Below are 18,630 nucleotides of genomic sequence, written 5' to 3'. Positions count from 1 at the left end.
ATTTTAGTTATTAAGAAAAAAACAATGTGAACATCAACTCAATTTGGTTGGCTGTAATTGATCTAGGCTAGAGGCCTATGCTGTGTATGCCCAAGTACGTGCCTATATTGGTGCTTTAAGAATTTTACAAGCTAATATGTTAATAGTAGGGATGGCCTATGCTAGCAGCTTATTTCTCATGCAGCTCCAAACCTATTCCTAAATAAGCTACCCAGAACTTCACAAGGAGCAGCTCCACAGACCACCAGCTACCATGCAAGGAAAGAAACAGAAAGAATCCTACAGGAGGTTAATAAATAGCCAAGGGCTGGAGCAAAATCAATGTACAATGAAAATGCTTACTTTCTTTGGCTGCCACAAAAAAACTACTCCAGGGCCTTAAAAGTGTGCATCACAGAAGAATGTCAGAACAAACATGGGTATTAAAGAGAATTACAGTATTCTACCATAGGAGAGCCATATCACCTCCTTTGAGACAAGTCTGTCTGAGAAGCTTGCAGGGGTACTCATGATGCAAAGCTAAGTGGAATCAAATATACTACCACTAACTTCAGTGAAAAGAGCATGTAGGATGGAGATTTGATACTGCGTTGTAGGATGGTGCTTAACCCCAGAAACTGCACCAACTTTTGTAAATCAAAACCTCAATGCAGCAATGATCGAGCTCTCCTCGTGGACCTTGATTTTCAAAAACCTATGCTGAATGCTATGCTTCAACATTGGGCCTATTCCCGGCAAGGATGAGAGAAATCTCCAAACCTCTACTGAAGGCCTGATTGAATAGCAGCCTTGTTTGGAAAGTGGAGACAAAGGGGAACCATGAAAGAATGGCAATAGGAAAGAAGATAACCATGCCCATTGCTGCATCATAAAAACGTGCAATGGCACGAAAGGATGTCCATAAATGCAATTTATCCACCAGAGGTTTCCATGCGATCCCAATCTGTAAAGATCGATCAAAGATGTATGGAAATCCACCCTGTTTAGCATAATAAAATTTCAATCAAGAATACTTGTGCCAAAGGTTTAAGTATCGGAGACTTACAGAGAGAATACCCCATCCAGTTGGAATGAGAGCCAATAAACTTGCAAATATATCACCAAAAGTTACTCGTGTCAAAGCAACGATAATTGCGAGGGCAGCAATGATCACAAAGAAAACCGTGCATTGAATAAGCCGGAGAAACATCTCTGAAACCTTCGGACTGAAGGAACTGGAGGAAAAGACCTGCACCACAAAGATATTAGTATACAAATGCAAATTCAAGTAGAATGTACGGGGAGGACTCTCTGAAACAATGTTGGAAACCTTGGATATGAGGATAATGCCTACAAGAACCAGCCATGAAACTCCATAGACCTGCACAGAAAAAATTCTTAGATACTTGATGGAAGCATAATCTGGAAAGTACAGATTTTGACATTGTGCACACACTGAAAGAAAAAACTCAAAAAAGATAAAAGATTTAACTTGCGTAGCCATGCTCTCAAAAGAAACGCTTTCACTTACTGTCAAACTTGTGCTTCCATTTGCTGCCTTTAGATGATAAACCACTCCATATTGGAAGATAAAGAAACGTAAACTCAGGATAGTTTCCAAGACCCTTCCTGTTTTAGACCGGATATGCTCCTACAAAGGAATATAATGCCATGTTGAGACTTGCAAGAACAACAACAAAAAACCACACGATGATTCTAACCTATGAAAACCTAGCTCACTAAAGAACTGGCTAGGAAGAATCAATGTTTGTCTGGTCAAAAATGTTTGATTACACATCCGCCACCATATGTTGGCCGCAAGTGAGCCAGCTATTAGCGAGCTTCAACCATGACTCTAGCAGACTTGGTCGCCCAGGCGCACTAAACGGAACACCCATGCGTCATGGGCTCTATTCTAGGGCAGTATACCCCCAGGAGCCACACACAGGCTAGGGAGACACAGGATACTCTACCTCTCCACTGGCCTCACACGACAAATCCAAGAATACAATAGGAGCACCACTTAGCTGCAGTGAAATATCAAGACAATGGATCACACACCGGACACTCCAAGTATTTCCTTATGAAGAATGGACACTTACAAGACCGCTCAATGCATCGGGACACCTCACTAGTCATCACACACCGGACACCCCAATTATTTCCTTATGAAGAATGGATACTTACAAGACCGCTCACTGCATTGGCATACTGCATGGTCATCACAGCAAGGAAGACCGATACACACAGAGAACCAAGACAATGATTTGACCACCACAAATGCTTCGACAACCCCCAAAATCCCAAGTCTAGACTATTCATCTCCCAAGATGTTACCTATGGGGTAAGGTGAGCATCTGCTGACAGTGTTGTAGCCCAAGCGGTTCTAGGTCTCACCTGGGACCGGGGGGCCGGGTTCGAGCCTCCCTAAGGCTACTGGAAGGCACCACTGTCCATGGACAGATTTGTAACTGCCTATGGGCGAGGGCTTCTTTACATGCCTATGGGCAAGAAAATTTTCACTAATGCAGGATCTCTCACCAGAATTTTAAAAAGGTTAGCATCTCCCATTATAGGCACACCAACAAATGTTGATGCGGTAAGTGTGCACTGTTGAGGGTGAACGCACTGCTGATATCCTTTGGAAGTCATGGAAGATCACTTGGCCACCCGACCGAGTGGCTACCCAATGATGCAAGAGGACGTCCAACATGTGACCAAACCTGGATCAAGTGGAGTTCCCGGCACCCACAGGCCACAGAAATGGTGCAAAAATGGAAGGCTGCCTTGATGAAGAAGTCAAGGGCCACCACAGGTCACAGCAATGACAAGCAGCCACCACAGGCCAAGAGAGAGAACCCACTGTAGCCATGATTCACTGACTGAATGATACAACTGAATCATCAATGGCTGTTGTGAAGGTGGAAGAAGTGCTTCTGATGTGAAGGCAAGTAAAAATGTTGTGAGTAAGAAGCAAAGAACAATTTACAAGAGGACCATGCTCACTAAAAGTACCTGGATGCAGTGGGCCAACTCCATGCCTCAAAGATTTTAATCACTTAGGAGATGATCAACAACACCAACGTATCACCCATGATGCAAGGGTAGATATAACTGAATACCTGCAGAGGACAGTGGAAGGTGAGAGTGTGCAGGAGGGAAGAGGGAAACAAGGGAATTTGGGAAGAGGGAGGTCCAGCGCTCCTTGTTTTTCCTGCTTTGTGCTTTTATTTGTGGCTTTTCTGGGATAAGTAACAGGATGAGGATGAGGATGAGAATGTGAGGGGGGCGAGTGGAGGGGGATGTAGTTCGTGTTGTTTATGTTTTCAGGTAGGGGGAAAGAGGTGATTTGGCTGCTATGGTGGAAAGGGGTAGAGCAGTATACCTTAGCTTGAGCTTGAATGCAGGTTAGTTGTAATTGTATTTGCTGCGACCTCGAAGCTTGACACATTCTGCCTGCAAGCATACGGCACTGCCTTTTTACGTATTCTAGCCTTGCAGTGTGCCTATTGTGCATGCCGTGAGCCCAGGCATGCACACTTTCACAGGCCGAGGGTTTAGGGTTTAGTGTTTAGGTTTTAGGGTTTAGGTCCACATCTCCGTGAAGATCCATCTAGTGCTTTGCGGCCAAGGCCCCCCTAGAATCGGTGTACCGGCTGAAATCCTAGCCAGGAGGATTCCTTCCATGGCTTGCTGCTTGGAAGAAGTCCTCTAACAATCAACTTGCCCAATAGGGCACGGCTCTGAATGGTGGGGTCGATAATGCCCAGCCCCCCTTTGTGGTGCGGCTGTATGATCACTCTCTAGGCCTCCTTGGCCGGGGCAGGCCTCCCATCGCTGCCAGTCCACAAAAAGTTGTGGATCAATCCGTTGAACCTGATCGATGCACGCCCGGGAGAAGGCCCAGCAACAAGTGATATACCACATGGTGGCAAGAAGAACCTGATTCGCCACCACCACTCGGCCGGCTAAGGAAAGCCTCGATGAACTCAGTATAGAAGCTTCTTCCCAATGCTCAGAAGAAGAAGGGCTAACTGCTGCTATGGGGAGATATCGATGCCCACCTAGCATCCAAGATAATGGACTGGAGAGCCCCTTGGGATCTTACTAGAAAGCCTCAACTGAATGCCAAGTCAGGGCAGGCGGAGAGCCAACCCAAAATACACACAACTTGTGCTAGTTGATTTGTGCTCCTGATGTGTGACAGAAGACCTCTATCACCTCTATAAATCTTTGAAGTTTCCCCAGATCTCCGGATAAGTATGCTGTTGTGTCATCTGCAAACCCTAAGTCTAGTAGCAGCTCCTGTGTACGGATGGGGAGATGCAATCCTCGGAGTCCAGTCTCCTGAGCTGAGAGAAAACTACTCATGGCCTCAACGACAAAGAGAAAGAGATAGGGTGCTAGAGGGCAGCCCTACCCGACCAAGCGAAAAAGGGCAAATCTGTCACCTCTGGCTCCCTAAATGAGCACCTGACTGTTAGAGGCCGAGTAAAGCTCAGAAACACCACGGATCCACTCCTCTGGAAAACCCGTCTAGTATATCATGCTCTCTAGAAAGCCCTAGTTAACTCTCTCATAGTCTTTCTCGAAATTCGAAAGGAGCACAATGAGATCCTGCTGCAGCATCCTCGCCAAAGTTGTCGCCTCCTAGAAATTGAAGATGATGTCCAGAATGCTCTAATCCTAAACAAAACTTGTCTAGGTATCATGAATCAAGTCGGGGAGGAAGGGCTGAAGTCTCCGGCTGATGGCCTTGGCCAAAATCTTGTAGGCGGTCCCAAAGTGGGTGATGGGTTTCCACTGCCGAATCTCCAATCTGTCACCACTCTCCATAGGAATCACATGAATTAGACCCTTTGAAAGCCTCTCTGGCATGGCACCCATGGTCATAATCTCGTTGAAGGTTGCTCGAAGGCCGCCTTCCATGAGATCCCAGTGACGAAGAAAAAAGCAGACTGGAAGCCCGTCCGCTCCCGGACATTTTCCCCTAGGAAGAACCGTCAATGCCTCCGCCAGCTCCTCAATTGTGAAGGGAGTCAATAGGAACGTCCGGAGACCTAGGGAAACCACCTGTTTCCTATGCCACCAGACCCGCTCTCGTGCATCCACCACATGTGAGGATAATGGGACACCTGTGAGAAGGGATCTAAAAAAATCAATGGCTATAGCTCTCACATGGGGGGGAGGGGGAGCGAGAGATCCATCCTCGCCTCACAACCTGTGGATACCATCTCTCCGCTTGTGGGGGCCTGCAATCTCAAGGAAATACCCAATGATTGTATCTCCGGCCTGGGTCCAGAAGGAAGCTCTGGCATGGTATCTATAGTCCACCCTCCGCTCCTCTATGGATTTGAGCTTTGTACGGGTGGCACCACAATCCACTAGATATCTCGATAGCTCTCACTGAAGAGAAGTAAGGCCACGGAAAATGATCCTCTACTGCTCATGGAATCCAGCCAATCTGCTATGTGCTGCTTCCGAAGTAAACAACTAATCTTGCCAAGGCCTGCATCCAAGGTGTGTGCGGCAAACCTGAGAGAAAATCAAGCTCTATCCTGCTGCATATCTCGGAGTCCTACATGAGGCTATAAGGGATCCAAGTGCTCAAGTGTCTGTCCTACTTTCAAGGATCCTCCAGGGACAATAATCGGAGAAAGTACTGCCTGCCAAGATACCAAACATGCCCACACGACTGCAAGCCCACTCATCCACATAGAATCTATCAAGTCGAGAAAGATTGGGGCCGGTGCTCATCCTGTCAAACCTCGAGAGGCACAAACTCTCTATTTTTTTTATTCAGTACTTTTTTTATTCAGTACTTTTTCATTTTGTTGGGATGACAGAGGATACCCCATACAGGTACTCCGATTTGTCTCATAGGCCGAGTTCGGTCTTTTGGAAGACGTTAATAAAATCTTTCTTTCTTTCTTTCTAGGTTGCGTCCAAACTCTAGTAAGTGCCAAGGGGTTCTATCTCCAAAGAGCCAACATCAACTCCACCCAAGCGGAGTACTCTGAGCCAAAAACTGTAGCCATGCCTCCTTCGAGTCTATCCTCTGCTGACTCTATCATGTTAAAGTTTCCACCCATACACCAAAAGTCGGCTTGTGGAAGGGATTAGTGAGCTGTATTCCAGAATGTGGTTCTCCCTGCAACTGTGTTCAGAGCATATACATTTAGAAAGCCCACACAATCCTCGCTAATCCTGATGGTAACCCACTAAGCTTGACCAGTGTCAATGATGCCTGAACCAACTACTACCGGCAAGAGCTGCTTGGCTGATAGAAATACAAACTCCCCCTGCATCCTGGAGGGGCAAAAGAGGGAGACCAAAAACCGTGGCTCCTGCCTGGTACCATCTTCCCGTATCGACGGGTATGTCCCTGTGAAAGATGGTGCTCCTGGAGGAAGAGAATATCAATTGGTCCCCCAAGCCTCTCCCAAATCCGGAATGTTCCATGAGGCAATCCGCATATCTAATCTCTATGGGAAGCAAAACTGCCCTCCACTCGAGGAGGCTTGGGCGTGGGTTTCGACCGGGAGTAATCACAATCGGTCCTAGGATGAAGGCATGCCAGGTGGGCGTGGATTCTATCCTCCATGTGACGCCACTTTGTCTGAGCTTTGGAGTAAGTATAATCTGGGCTCCACTTGTCACAATGCAGGTATCTGTAGGAGGGGGGAAGGGGTACTGCTATTGAGATATGAAGGAACACAAAGAGCAGCACCTCCAAGCTAGAGGACACCACCTCCCGTCTTGATCTTTGTGGCCTGAGCCTCCCAGCTCCATTCCAGCCAAGGGCCAAAGACGGGTAAGCACGTTGGTGATGCGCAAATCATGTAGATGTTGAGAGAGGTCAATGCCTGCCCCTAGATGACGGCAGACACCGACTCCGTGTCCCATTCTGTCCTCGGGACTGCACTCAAGGGAAAGAAGAAGATCATCGCGCTAGCCAGTCTCCTCGAAAATACCAGTTCCTTCAACAGGGAGATATCGGGAGAAACTGTAATCCACTGGCTGCCTGAGAACCCTGGGGGGGCACTTGGTGACTCTAGCGGGAGAGCCCTCACTGGGGAGGCAACAATGGTCATCTCAACTAGCTCCGAGAAGAAGCAATGCGGATTGAACGCCAGCTACCTCCGCTTCGGGTCCGGCGCAGCCAGAGGGCGGTGGGATTGCTCAAAAGAGGCGAAGGGAGGGGGGAGAGTGGGCTCCGATGGGGAGAGCCGGAAATGAAGGTTGGGGAGGAAGTGGGAAGGGGGTGCGGATGGGGAAGCTTTGTGGAGGGAGGGAGAAGCGAAAGGGAGTAATCCTCCTGAGATGAAGGGTTTGCCGAAGGTTCAATAGGGCCAGAAGGCCTGGGAACCTAGAGAGGAATCTCGGCGAGGTAACGGCCTCCAAATTGGTGGGTCTGAAGGTGGGTTCCTCCAAGTAGCTTTGGGGGGGGGGACCATCGCCGTCGGGTGGCTGCTGTGATAAATGCTCGAAACAATTCCTTGACGAAACTATATCAACCTGTGGTCTATCGGCCTGGCATGCACAATGGTGTCGCTCAACTCTCGAGTTGGGTTGGGGCAGCTCCGTTGCGGGACAATGGTCTGCCACTCACTAGCATTAGTGCTTTGCAACCTAGGGGCCAGCTTCCCTCCCACCCCCCTTAGCGGATCCATGCTAGGACCGGGGGGAGATTACTGGGGGCGATCTCCTGGACTGTCCACGAGGACAAGCTCTAGCGAGATGCCCCATCTGCATGCATATGAAGCATTGGCCTAGGAGGCCAGAGTACTCTACTCTCTGCATGATAGGGGATCCTTGGAGGCAAGGAAGAGAGATGGCATGCAACACTGTCTCCGGAGAGGCTATGCAGATGCAAAGGGATGGAATCCAAGCTGCTCGAGCAAGAACCAAAAAGGCGGTGGATGGGGTTTCCATCACTCTCCCGATAGCACTACCTATCTCCCGACAGCACTACCTATCACTAGGACAAGAGGAAGGTATTCCTTCCTAAGGCCCGGGAAATAGACTGGAAAGCCTGAAACGCCAGCTAGAGGGTCGGATGCTAGGTCGAAGTTGGGTTGCCACCCCGCAAAGAATGCCTCGGCCGTACGCAGTGTGACGGGGCTCAAGTGCATGACTCTGACCGACACCACTAGCAAGTGAAACTCAACCTAGTAGTAGCCACACCCCAAAGGATGAATATCAGTAATCTTTCTGGTGCACCAAGGAGGCTAGCCTATAAAGATCCCTGAGCGATCTGCACGACAGGTAGCTACCAACAATCTTGCACACCAAAGTGGAGCCCTCTAAGGATGCAACTGTCGAAGTGAGGAGCTAGAGGTCCGCTTCTGAAAAGGAGAGGCAAGGCATGAAGACCTCGGTCGGGGGTGACGGAGTGGCTGCTATGTAGTCCTACTGGGGGGGTTGAAGACCAGAAGAGGCCGAAACTTACCGGAAGGAAATGCTGCCCGAGAACTGAAAACCTGCCTTGAGTAATGAAGAGGAGAGGCAAGGATGGGAAACGATGAGCCGGGAGGAGGAAAAAAAAAACCAGAAAAAGAAAACTAGGGAGATGCGGATGGGTGGTGGAGGAAAAAAGGGGGGTGAGACAGGGATGGCCGAGGGCTAGAGGCGGGGGAAGATGAGGGGCAGGGGGCGAAGGCGAGAAGCAAGGGAGGGGGGCAGCACACAGGGGAGAGAGAAGACCGTGGGTGGAAGGGGCAGTGTGCAAGCAGAGGGAAGGAAAGGCTCCCTTTTTTTTGGGGGGGGGGGCTCACAGCTCACGCTTCTCCTATCTTGGCCCCTCTTTGCTCTGGTTGCGGCCACATTTCACAGTCCAGCTGCCGCCACGTTCCACTCACACACCAGTCACATCTGCTCTCAGTCCTTGTCCCCGCCCGTTCCACTCGCCCCCCTCCACACACGGGCAATCCACTACTTCTCACCTCCACACCATAGGGGGGTTTAACCATTACTCGCCCTTCACCCACTACAGCCTCTGACGCCTTTGTACATGCGGCCAATGCCATAGCCTCAACAACGTTGGCGGCCAGGTCAAGCACTCATTGTCCACCCTTCCCCTATCGTTTTATACTCGCCTCCCCATGCTCTCTTTCATACTCGCCCCCATCAGCATCACCTCGATCCCCTCCAGTGCTTTCCATCATACTTGCCCCTTCCAGTTTTTTTTGGGCAAAAGATTCTACGCTCGCCTTCCCCATGTCTTCCTCCATTTTTTATCCCTCTCAGTTTTTTTTTTTTGGCAAAAATTCTCACATTCACCTCCTTCCTTTTCCTACTCGCCTCCCTCCGTCTTCTCCTACTCGCTTACTTGCCTCCTCCCTCCATCTCCTCCTCGTCTTCCCCGCTCCTCCTCCTCGTCTCCCTCCATCTTCTCCTCAGCGCCTTCTTCGCCCCCCCCCCCCTTTTTCAGCTCCTACTCGGCCCCCTCCATCTCCTCTTTGCCTCCCTTTCAATTCCCTACTCACCTCTATTCCGCTCCTCCACATCCGTAGGGCTGTGTATTGACTAGCAACAGAAAAAGAAACCAAAAAAAACCTTTTTTTTTTTAAAGTCCCTTTTTCCCGCCGCCTCATGCTCTCCTCTTTTCTCCGTATGGCTACTTTCCTTTTCAGTCTCCCTGCCACCGCCTCACGCTCTTGCTCTTCCTTGCTCTTCCCTTTTCCTAATTGTTTCCTCTACCACTCCATCATGGTAGATGGCCTCCCCACTACTCTGGACCCGTACAGGCATGCCATCGCCTGGATCTTAGGACCTCGGGAGAGTGCGCCATCCACATAGTCATCCCTGTCCACCTAGGTGCTCCTTTCCGCACCCATGACTCCCATGAACACACCTCCTTCAGTGGCTAGCTCAGCAGTGCATCCACATCTGCTAGTGCAGCATTGGTGGCTCCACTAGGACAATCTCTGCCTGCTTCATCCAAATTATCTCAATCTTCTTCAGCCTCATCTGACAGTTCCGATCCTAGTATTTTCCCTCTGAGGATGACACTATTATTCCCTCTTCCGCACCACCTCCTTACCCACCTATTCCTCTCCATCCTTCTCAGACCCCATCTGCTTCCAACCCAGTTTCTGTGCACCATTTTCATTTGTCACCCACATCCACTCTCGCATCACTCCCTTCACCATCAAATTTATCAACCCATCTACACTCCACCTTCCCCAGTTTCTTACTTTGTTCAATCAAGCCGAACTAGCCACCTTGGGCTTGACATGTATCGCATCGATCCTGACTTTGCTCGCGATGGATGCCTCCCTTTGTGCCGCCCTTATCATCAACTTTTCTACAATGCCCAATGGTCAGCGGATGACTCCCACTTTCATCGCTCACATTATTGGTCCAACAGAAAGTTCTATTATCCATTGTTGTTCTGACACTCTCATAACTGGCATTTCACCCATCGAGCTTTCTGCTGCCACCATTGCCCTGCCAGCTCCCACCCCTTTACTTCCCAGGCCACGTACTCTGCACCTCTATATCTTATTTCATTATTATCTTCTGCTCCGAGAAATTCCCACACCACCTCTACCTTTCGTTTCCACCCACTACACCGATGCTTTTCACTACTTTTGCACTTGCTGACCATTACCCTTCCACCATCTTCTCCATGAATCCATCCGCCTCCGTTGCCACAATTTCGGCTCAGCTCAACAAGCCTGAAATTTGATCATTTACTTGGCCTTCTACTCATTTCCTCACCTACCTCCCTGCAACAGTCCAGTACACTTTCCTCCGCGCCTACCCCACCAAAATCACCATTCTCCTATGACGTCCTGCATCCGATCTTAGGTGCAACAGGATCTCCCCGTCTCATCTCGCACCACAACACCCTCTCTGCCACCCCTGCCACCCCCTCAGTCAACCCCTCCACTCCACTCCACTTCCATTTCCACTTGTTGGCGTGGCATCATCCGGCTGCATACCACCCTCGCCTGCAGCAGTCTCCACCCTCTCCACCTCTTTCTTTTTTTTTTTTTTTTCTGGGGGAGAGATCCTACTAATAGTTAACATTACAACTCGCTCAACGTCCCAGCCACGCTGGTGTCGTGAGCTACAAGACCATCTACGCGGCCCTCTGAAGAGGGCGACGAGCACACTCGACCACAGAGAGCGGAGGGGCTACACTGGAGTCCTCCTGGGAAAGGCGGCCAGAACACGATCGACGCCGAAAGGGAAGCTTACGGAGAGCGCGGATGAGAGGTGCTGCCGAGGGGTCCAAGCAGGGTTTGAACCCAAGACCTTTCGGTCCTAGGCAAACACTTTACCACTTGGACTATCACCTCTTTGGCCCACCCTCTCCACCTCATCCCTTCCCTTGCCAGCAATAAGTTCTATCCCTTCCCTACCTCACCAGCCAGCCATGGCACCCTCACCAATTCCCTACCACTACACAAAGGCATCAGGTTGTCATCCAAATCCCTCCTAGCTAAACCTCCTCCTACTATGGTGGTCACCACACTTTATAGTAGTCAAATAGCAAGAATAATTGCCTTATAGCAGATAAAAAGCAGGGAGCAAAGACTCTTATATTTAACTGCTATAAAGCAGTCATTAAGCATGCATAAGACTATTATGCTACTCTTGTGTTATAATTGTAAAAAAAAAAACAAGGGACTGCTATAAAAAGCAATGACAAAGTATGCAAATGACTACTATGTTACTGCTATGTATAGCAATCATATAGATGCATGACCTACTACAAAAGTAAAAGCAGTTCAAGAGACTATTTTTCATGCTATATACTGCAATATGGAAGTCACAAAGCATGCATGACTAGTATAAAATCTATATCGCAGTTATATAACAGCATGACTATAAAACGCAAAATACTATATATTTGTTGCTATATACTGATATATATAATAGTATATAACACTCATAGACAAGCATGACTCGTACAAAATCTATATAGCGATTAATATATATTGCAGCATGATGACTACTATAAAAGTCAAAGTACTATAGCCATTACACAGCAACATGACTATGCCTAAGAAGAAAAGCAAATGCAGCTATTGTCACAAGACAAGCTCAATGAATGTAGAAGAAGGTTGGAGAAGATAAAGGAGAAAGAGTCAGGTATGATTGTTGGCTGATGCATCAACACCAAGTGCTGAAAAGAAGTCATCAATGAACTATGTACAGGATGGTTAGGACATTCATTGTGCACTGCAGTTATGACCCTTGTGTCCATGATGTATGCATGCTAGTGACAGATGAGCATGTATGGTATTTTGATAGTGGTGCTAGCAACAAGCACATTACTTCTTAGCGCTCATTGTAATGCAAATGGTGGAACAATCCCTCTCTAAAAAGTCTTGTTTGTGCCAGACATTTAAAAAGTTAGCTTGCTATTAGTCTCTACCATAACATCTGGTTGCTCAATGTTAATGGAGGACTTACACTCATCAAGTTCCTGAGGGAGTGAGTGGGCCAGTTTTGACCACGAGCAAGCTAGCTTGCACTTCTTTAGGGTCAATCTAATCCATGCAAGCTAGCTTGCACTTCTTTAGGGAGTGAGTGGGCCAGTTTGACCACGGGCAAGCTAGCTTCTTTAGGGAGTGAGTGGGCCAGTTTGACCACGGGCAAGCTAGCTTGCACTTCGTTAGGGTCAATCTAATCAATGCAAAGTAAAGGATGAAAGATACCCCATGTTCGTACCCCAATTCTTCTCCGTGGCTTCTGCCTAAATTGGAAACGTGTCTTAGGTTATGCCAATTGCCAATATGACTTCTTGTCACCTGCCACCTAGTGGTTTTTCGGATAACATGAAGGGTTCATGGTAAAACTAGGTATGATCTCGTCACCATTTTAAAAAGAACTATCCACTCATGTGGAAAAGAAAGAGCATGCAACAAATTAGATTCTGTCACTGTTAATGCTGGTGGTGAGTAGAATCTTAGCCATCACGATGGCTTCACTTGCTCATAGTCATTATTGTCGATTGACCGACTCCACGTCGTTACTGTCCACACTGACTCCATATATGTTTCGTGCACATGCAAAGTGCATGCTAACTTGGAGAAAAGCAGTGACAGAAAGTTGACGGATTATCTACGTACGCTATCTCATACATCCGTCTGGAAAGATGTGTGATACCCTACTCTTCTTGTTTGCTCATACATACACGTTGTGCAAGATCTACGTACGCTATCTCATACATCCCGTCTGAGAAAGATGTGTGATACCCTAACCCTAAAGTGTTGACAGGCCCTGGGCCAACAGTGTTATCAGAGCCAGTTCTCCATCCGCTGACTGTCACACGCAAGGTTCCCTCAGTTGGGTCTGCTCACAGGTTCCCGCTCCGTTGACTGCAGTTCCGTCTGACTGTCCGCCTTGTTCCGTCACCAACCACTGCATCTCTGGCCGCCGCCGCCGCAAGCGCATCTCAGCTGCTCCTGCCCATCTCCGCCCCTGGCTAGGCAGCACTCCGGGCGGTCCTCCGCCCACTTTGTGCCTTATATAGCACTCGACGGAAATTCACTGGTTTTTGAAACAAATCTGTCTGGCACAGCTCAACCATCTGACAGGCTTCGACACACCGACACAGTCCCGTCCCGACAGATCTGTCAAGTTGCTGTCCAACCCAGTTTGTTGCCGCCCGTTGGTTGCCAGACCTGTAGAGGCTGCCGTACCTCCCGTGCCACCCGCCACTGCAGCTCCTCCACACCTCGACAATCATCCTCCGTCTGTGCCTCCCGCCATCTCCACTGTATGCTTCCCATTGCCTATCTCCAGCCAACCGTTTTCTTTTGGCCAGCCGACCGCCAAAGATCTTACCACTTGTGGCTGCTTAGTCTAGCTCTCTCCCAACCTACAGTAAAGAAGGCTATGCAAGAGTGTGGGCAGCTCCTACAAGCAAGAAGGTGAAGAACAAAGAGACAGAAAAGGTATTTGAGCTTCTGATTATTTGGGGATTACTAGTGCACTGCATTTTGTTCCAAAACTTGAAAGTACAGGTCATGCAGAATTTGGGGGTTTTGTGAATTACATGCTTCAACGCAAAATTCAAGTTGCAGGACATAGAGAAATTTGGGGCTTTTCTAAAATTAGTGCTTAATTGCAGAATTAAAGCTCATTGGTACACAGATTTTTGGGGCTTTTGTGATTTATGTGCAATTGAAAAATAAAACAGCCCATTGGTGCACAAAAATTTGGGGCTTTTCAAATTGTAAGCCTTGTTTGCAAATTTATACAGTGATTGTGCAAATTTATGTAGTGATTGTGTTGTCAAGACACTACAAACTTTATTTGCAACGTTGTATTTGGGGAAAAATATTTGCCCAGGACCTTGTGGTTGCCCAGCATTGCACTCCGGTGCATTGGGATTTTGCCTACAGGTGCTTTTTACAACATACTTCGTTGCACGTGTTTGCACATCTCTTGGTAAAGGGTTTTTACATTATGGCTGGGAATACTACCGATATATTCGGGGGTTTGTCCCAAGAGGACAAATTGGATGGCAGTAACTACTCCCTCTAGAGTTTCATGGGCCGAAACCTTCTTGTGGCCAAAGAATTATGGGGTTATGTGTTAGGTGAAGATGTACGCCCTACTGACATAGCACCTAACACACTTGGCCGTGGTGCTCAACAAGCTACAGTACCTACTTCTCCCTCACAGGAACAGAAGAGATGGGATACTCGTGATGCCCAAGCGATGGCTTTGATTGCTTTGTCAGTAAAACAATCAATCATACCGCATATCCGGTCTTGCAAGACCTCACGACGAGCTTGGGATGTACTTGAAACCATGTATCAGGCAAAGAATGAGGACACGGTTGCATATCTAAAGAAAGAACTTGAGAACTTGGACATGGATGATGGTGATAGTATGGCTAATCATCTTACAAAGAACCAGGATCCTCGGGAGCAGTTGCTCAATATTGATGAGGTCATTTCTGAAAAGAAGCTCGTTTCCAGGACACTATCATCATTGCCAGAAACTTACTTGAACTTCCATACATTGCTCACTCTATCTATGCGAGAAAACCGGGAACCAATCTTGTTTGAAGAGTTGGTTAGCTAATTACTAGAGGAGGAGAAGAATTAGAGAACAAATCTTCCATTATGCATGGCAATGATAGGGATTTTGTTGCCCAAGGCAAGGGCAAGGAAAAAGCCAAAAACAATTTTCAGCCAAAGGCTGAACAGCCTTCACAAAAGGCTAAAAATGATGCAGGCAAGCCCAAGAAAAAGGGCAAATGTCACTACTACAAGAAGCCGGGTCACTATTTGAATGAGTGCAGAAAGTAGCTTGCAAAGAAGAAGAAAAAGGAAAGTGACATGGCTGTAGATTCTTCTTCATCACTTGAAGCGAAAGATTATGCATCAGTAAATCTTGTGCAGGATGAGTGGACTTTTCTTACTTGCAGTTATGATGCATCGGTAGAGCATATGTCTCTCAGTGTCAATGAAAGACACGACACATGGTACTTTGACAATGGTGCTTCTAAACACATTATCTCACAAAGGAATTTGTTTAAGAAGGTTATAATTGCTCCTAGAGGCAAACGAGTAACATGTGCAAACAATTCTTCTTATCCAGTTCAGGGTGTTGGTGAGGTGATCCTCACAAAAGCAAGTGGTGCCGACGCATGTATTCCAGATGTATTGTATGTACCAGGGATTAAGCAGAACTTGCTATCTGTCTCCTCTTTTGCTAAAAGAGGATACGCAGTGAACTTTAAGGACGGCAGATGCACAGTTAAAGACCGTGAAGGTGGCTATGCATTGGTCACCTCCGGCACATTCTACCATGGGTTCTATCAGCTTGACAGGAGAGAACATGATGCTCATGTGGTTACCACTCTTACACCTGCCATGGAAGAGGCAAAATTGTGGCATGCTAGGTTTGGACATGTCAATTATGGTAGTTTGATGCTATTGCAAAGGCATAAAATGGTACAGGACATGCCTCATATAGAACTGCCACCAAAACATGTATGTGAAGGGTGCATATTGGGTAAGATACACATAAATGCATTTCCAAAAGATGGATCAACAAGGGCTTTCTAGAAATTACAGCTTGTGCACAGTGATGTGTGTGGTCCTATGTGGACACCATCTATTGGAAAGCATCTTTACTTTGTAACCTTTATCGATGACTACTCCAGATTTGCTTGTGTGTATCCCTTGAAAGTAAAATATGATATATTTGCATGTTTTCAGCATTTTGTGGCACAAGCTAAAAATCAAATACATTGCAAAGTGTAGACCCTCCGTACAGATCGAGGTGGGGAATACATGTCCATTGCTTTCAAAGCTTTTATGGCAGAAAAGGGCATAAAGCATCAATGCACAATGCCATATTCTCCTCAGCAAAATGGTGTTGCTGTGAGAGAAAGAACAAGTCATTGATGGAAATGGCTAGATGGATGGTTAAAGGCAAAGGCTTGCCTCACAAATTCTGGATGGAGGCAATCATGTGTGCTACACACGTGTTGAATAGATGTCGTACCAAAGCATTGAAAACCATAACGCCATATGAGGCCAGCACAAAAGGAAGCCTAAAGTTGATCACTTTAGAGTTTTTGGATGTATAGCTTATGCACATGTACCTCAACAATTGTGAGGTAAGCTTGATGACAAAGCAACTAAGTGCATATTTGTAAGTTACAACAGTGGCAGTAAAGGCTACCATCTCTTTAATCCTTCCACACAAAGGATTTTGAATAGTAGAGACGTGTTTGCTGAAAATTCAGACCAACCATTGGCTGAATTTTTTGTACAACCACCTTCAGGTTCACCTAACATGTTTGAAGGACTTCTCCCGTTGGGAATTGATGGCACAACAGATCAGCCATCAACTTTGCCTAATGGACAGCATTTGGGTGCTCAAAATCAGCACATAAATGATCTCATTACACCTCAAAATGTAGAGGAAACAGTGGAGCAAGAGAAGACAGCAACAGAAGAGGCTAGAGTTGTGCCTCATTGGCTGCTCCGTACTTTACAAGAGCACAAACTTTCAGCTCCACTTGGTAGCAGGATAGGGGCTGGTTCACGTAATGCAAGAGAACATGCAGATGTTGCTTGCATGAGTACACTTTGTGATGCAGATGAGCTAGAGACAGTTAGACTGCTATAGCCGTGGCACGAAACCCAATGTTTCATGCATGCACTAAGCACATAGAGATTCATTATCATTATGTCAGGGAGAGGATACATGCAGTAGAATCTCATTATCTTACTGCTCTACACAGGACAATGTTTCAGATTTGTTCACGAAGGTGTTGCTGCGAGTGAAGTTTGAAGCTTTCTACAAAGCTTTAGGTTTTCTCTCCTACAGAGAGTGATCTGCTCCCAGCCTTGTACAGGTTCACATTGTCACTGCAGGGGGGATTTATTGGCATATAGGCTATGAGTAGTGCCATATATGAGCATGGGCTAACCAAGGGAACTTTTCTCCCTTTGGGTTTTTCCCCTTGGATATATGGTGTGAAAGAAGAAGACCACTTTTATTTGTATTTTGATATTATGGAGTTGACTCCCCAACTCCACTCATTCCAATGCAATCCATTGTGTGGGCATCAATCACTATCCTCTGTGTACTTGCTTGTTGTTGCTAATTGTGTGTGTGTGTGTGTGTGTGTGTGATACCTTTGGTCAAGTGGCAGGTTCGGGCAAGGATGACTCAATTCATGGATAAAGGCTGCTCTTCAAAATCTTTCTTTCAAGGGTTACATGCTTCCAGGAGGAAGACCTCTTGCCTCACAGTCCGTAAACTGGATGGTGAATGGACTCGGTCTTTCTCAGAGCTCCAACATGAATGCTTTTCTTATTTTCAAAAACTGTTTGTACTCCCTGCTACCACTTCTTTGCAAGAATTACAAGCTCGGGATACTCTTTTACAGCATGTTCTTTCCATTCTCAACCCACAAGAAGCTCTCAAACTTGATATGCCTTTCACTGATGTGGAGCTTGATGATGCCTTGTCCCATCTCAGCACTGGTAAGGCACCAAGGTATGATGGCCTCACGGTGGAATTTTTCTCACACTTTTGGGAAGACCTTAAAGGTGTTATCCTGCAAATGATTAATGAGGCTTGGCATACAGGAGTACTCCCCCAATCATGGAAGCATGGCATAGTTAAACTCATCCCCAAGCGGAATTTGTGTGAGCATCTCATGGATTGGAGGCCCATCACATTGATGCCTGTTGTTTACAAACTCTTTGCTAAAATGCTGGTGCACCGTCGTCACCAAGTACTTTATGAGGGTCTGCATCCCTTGCAATATGGCTTTGTTCCTAGGTGGCAGATCCATGATAATATTGGCAATGCTCTCATGACTATTGAATATGCAAAATATTCTGACCAGGATGTTTTTATTATGCAAGTGGACTTTGCTAAAGCTTTCGACACAGTCAACTGGGATTTTATCTCACAGACAATGGCTCAGATGGGATTTGGGCCAAAAATGGCTAATGTCATCTACTGCTTGTATGCTGACTCTACAGCCCAATGCATCCTTGGTAATCATCTTTCTCAATCTTGGTCCTTGGGTCGTTCGGTCAGACAAGGGTGTCCACTTAGTGCCCTCTTATATGCCATTGCCACTCACCCACTTCTCAGATACTTGGATCATCTTACCGCGCAGGACCTTCTTATTGGTCTTCAGATTCC

At 47.1% G+C, this 18,630-nt stretch overlaps 1 protein-coding gene across 9 annotated transcripts in view; it reads right to left on the bottom strand.

The window, feature by feature from the left end:
- Positions 1–320: 320 nt before the first annotated feature.
- The window catches only part of LOC147639199 (callose synthase 10-like), a 251,362-nt gene continuing 233,052 nt past the window's right edge, over positions 321–18,630 (bottom strand). For all 9 annotated transcript variants that reach the window (XR_015264354.1, XM_086788318.1, XM_086788339.1 and 6 more), the window contains 4 exons: positions 1,511–1,630; positions 1,310–1,360; positions 1,046–1,228; positions 321–943 (listed from right to left, as the gene is read on the bottom strand). Coding sequence is in view for 8 of the 9 variants with exons in the window: in XM_086788318.1 (XP_086644444.1) it covers positions 707–943; positions 1,046–1,228; positions 1,310–1,360; positions 1,511–1,630 (591 nt within the window). In the remaining variant the exon portion in view is untranslated. The remainder of the gene's footprint in view (positions 944–1,045; positions 1,229–1,309; positions 1,361–1,510; positions 1,631–18,630) is intronic.

This window comes from Cibotium barometz, chromosome 4 (assembly GCF_041138505.1).
Source record: "Cibotium barometz isolate CiBa-2024 chromosome 4, ASM4113850v1, whole genome shotgun sequence".
NCBI lineage: Eukaryota > Viridiplantae > Streptophyta > Polypodiopsida > Cyatheales > Cibotiaceae > Cibotium > Cibotium barometz.
Note: the sequence above shows the minus strand (reverse complement) of the source record. Positions and strands in the feature narration are given on the sequence as shown.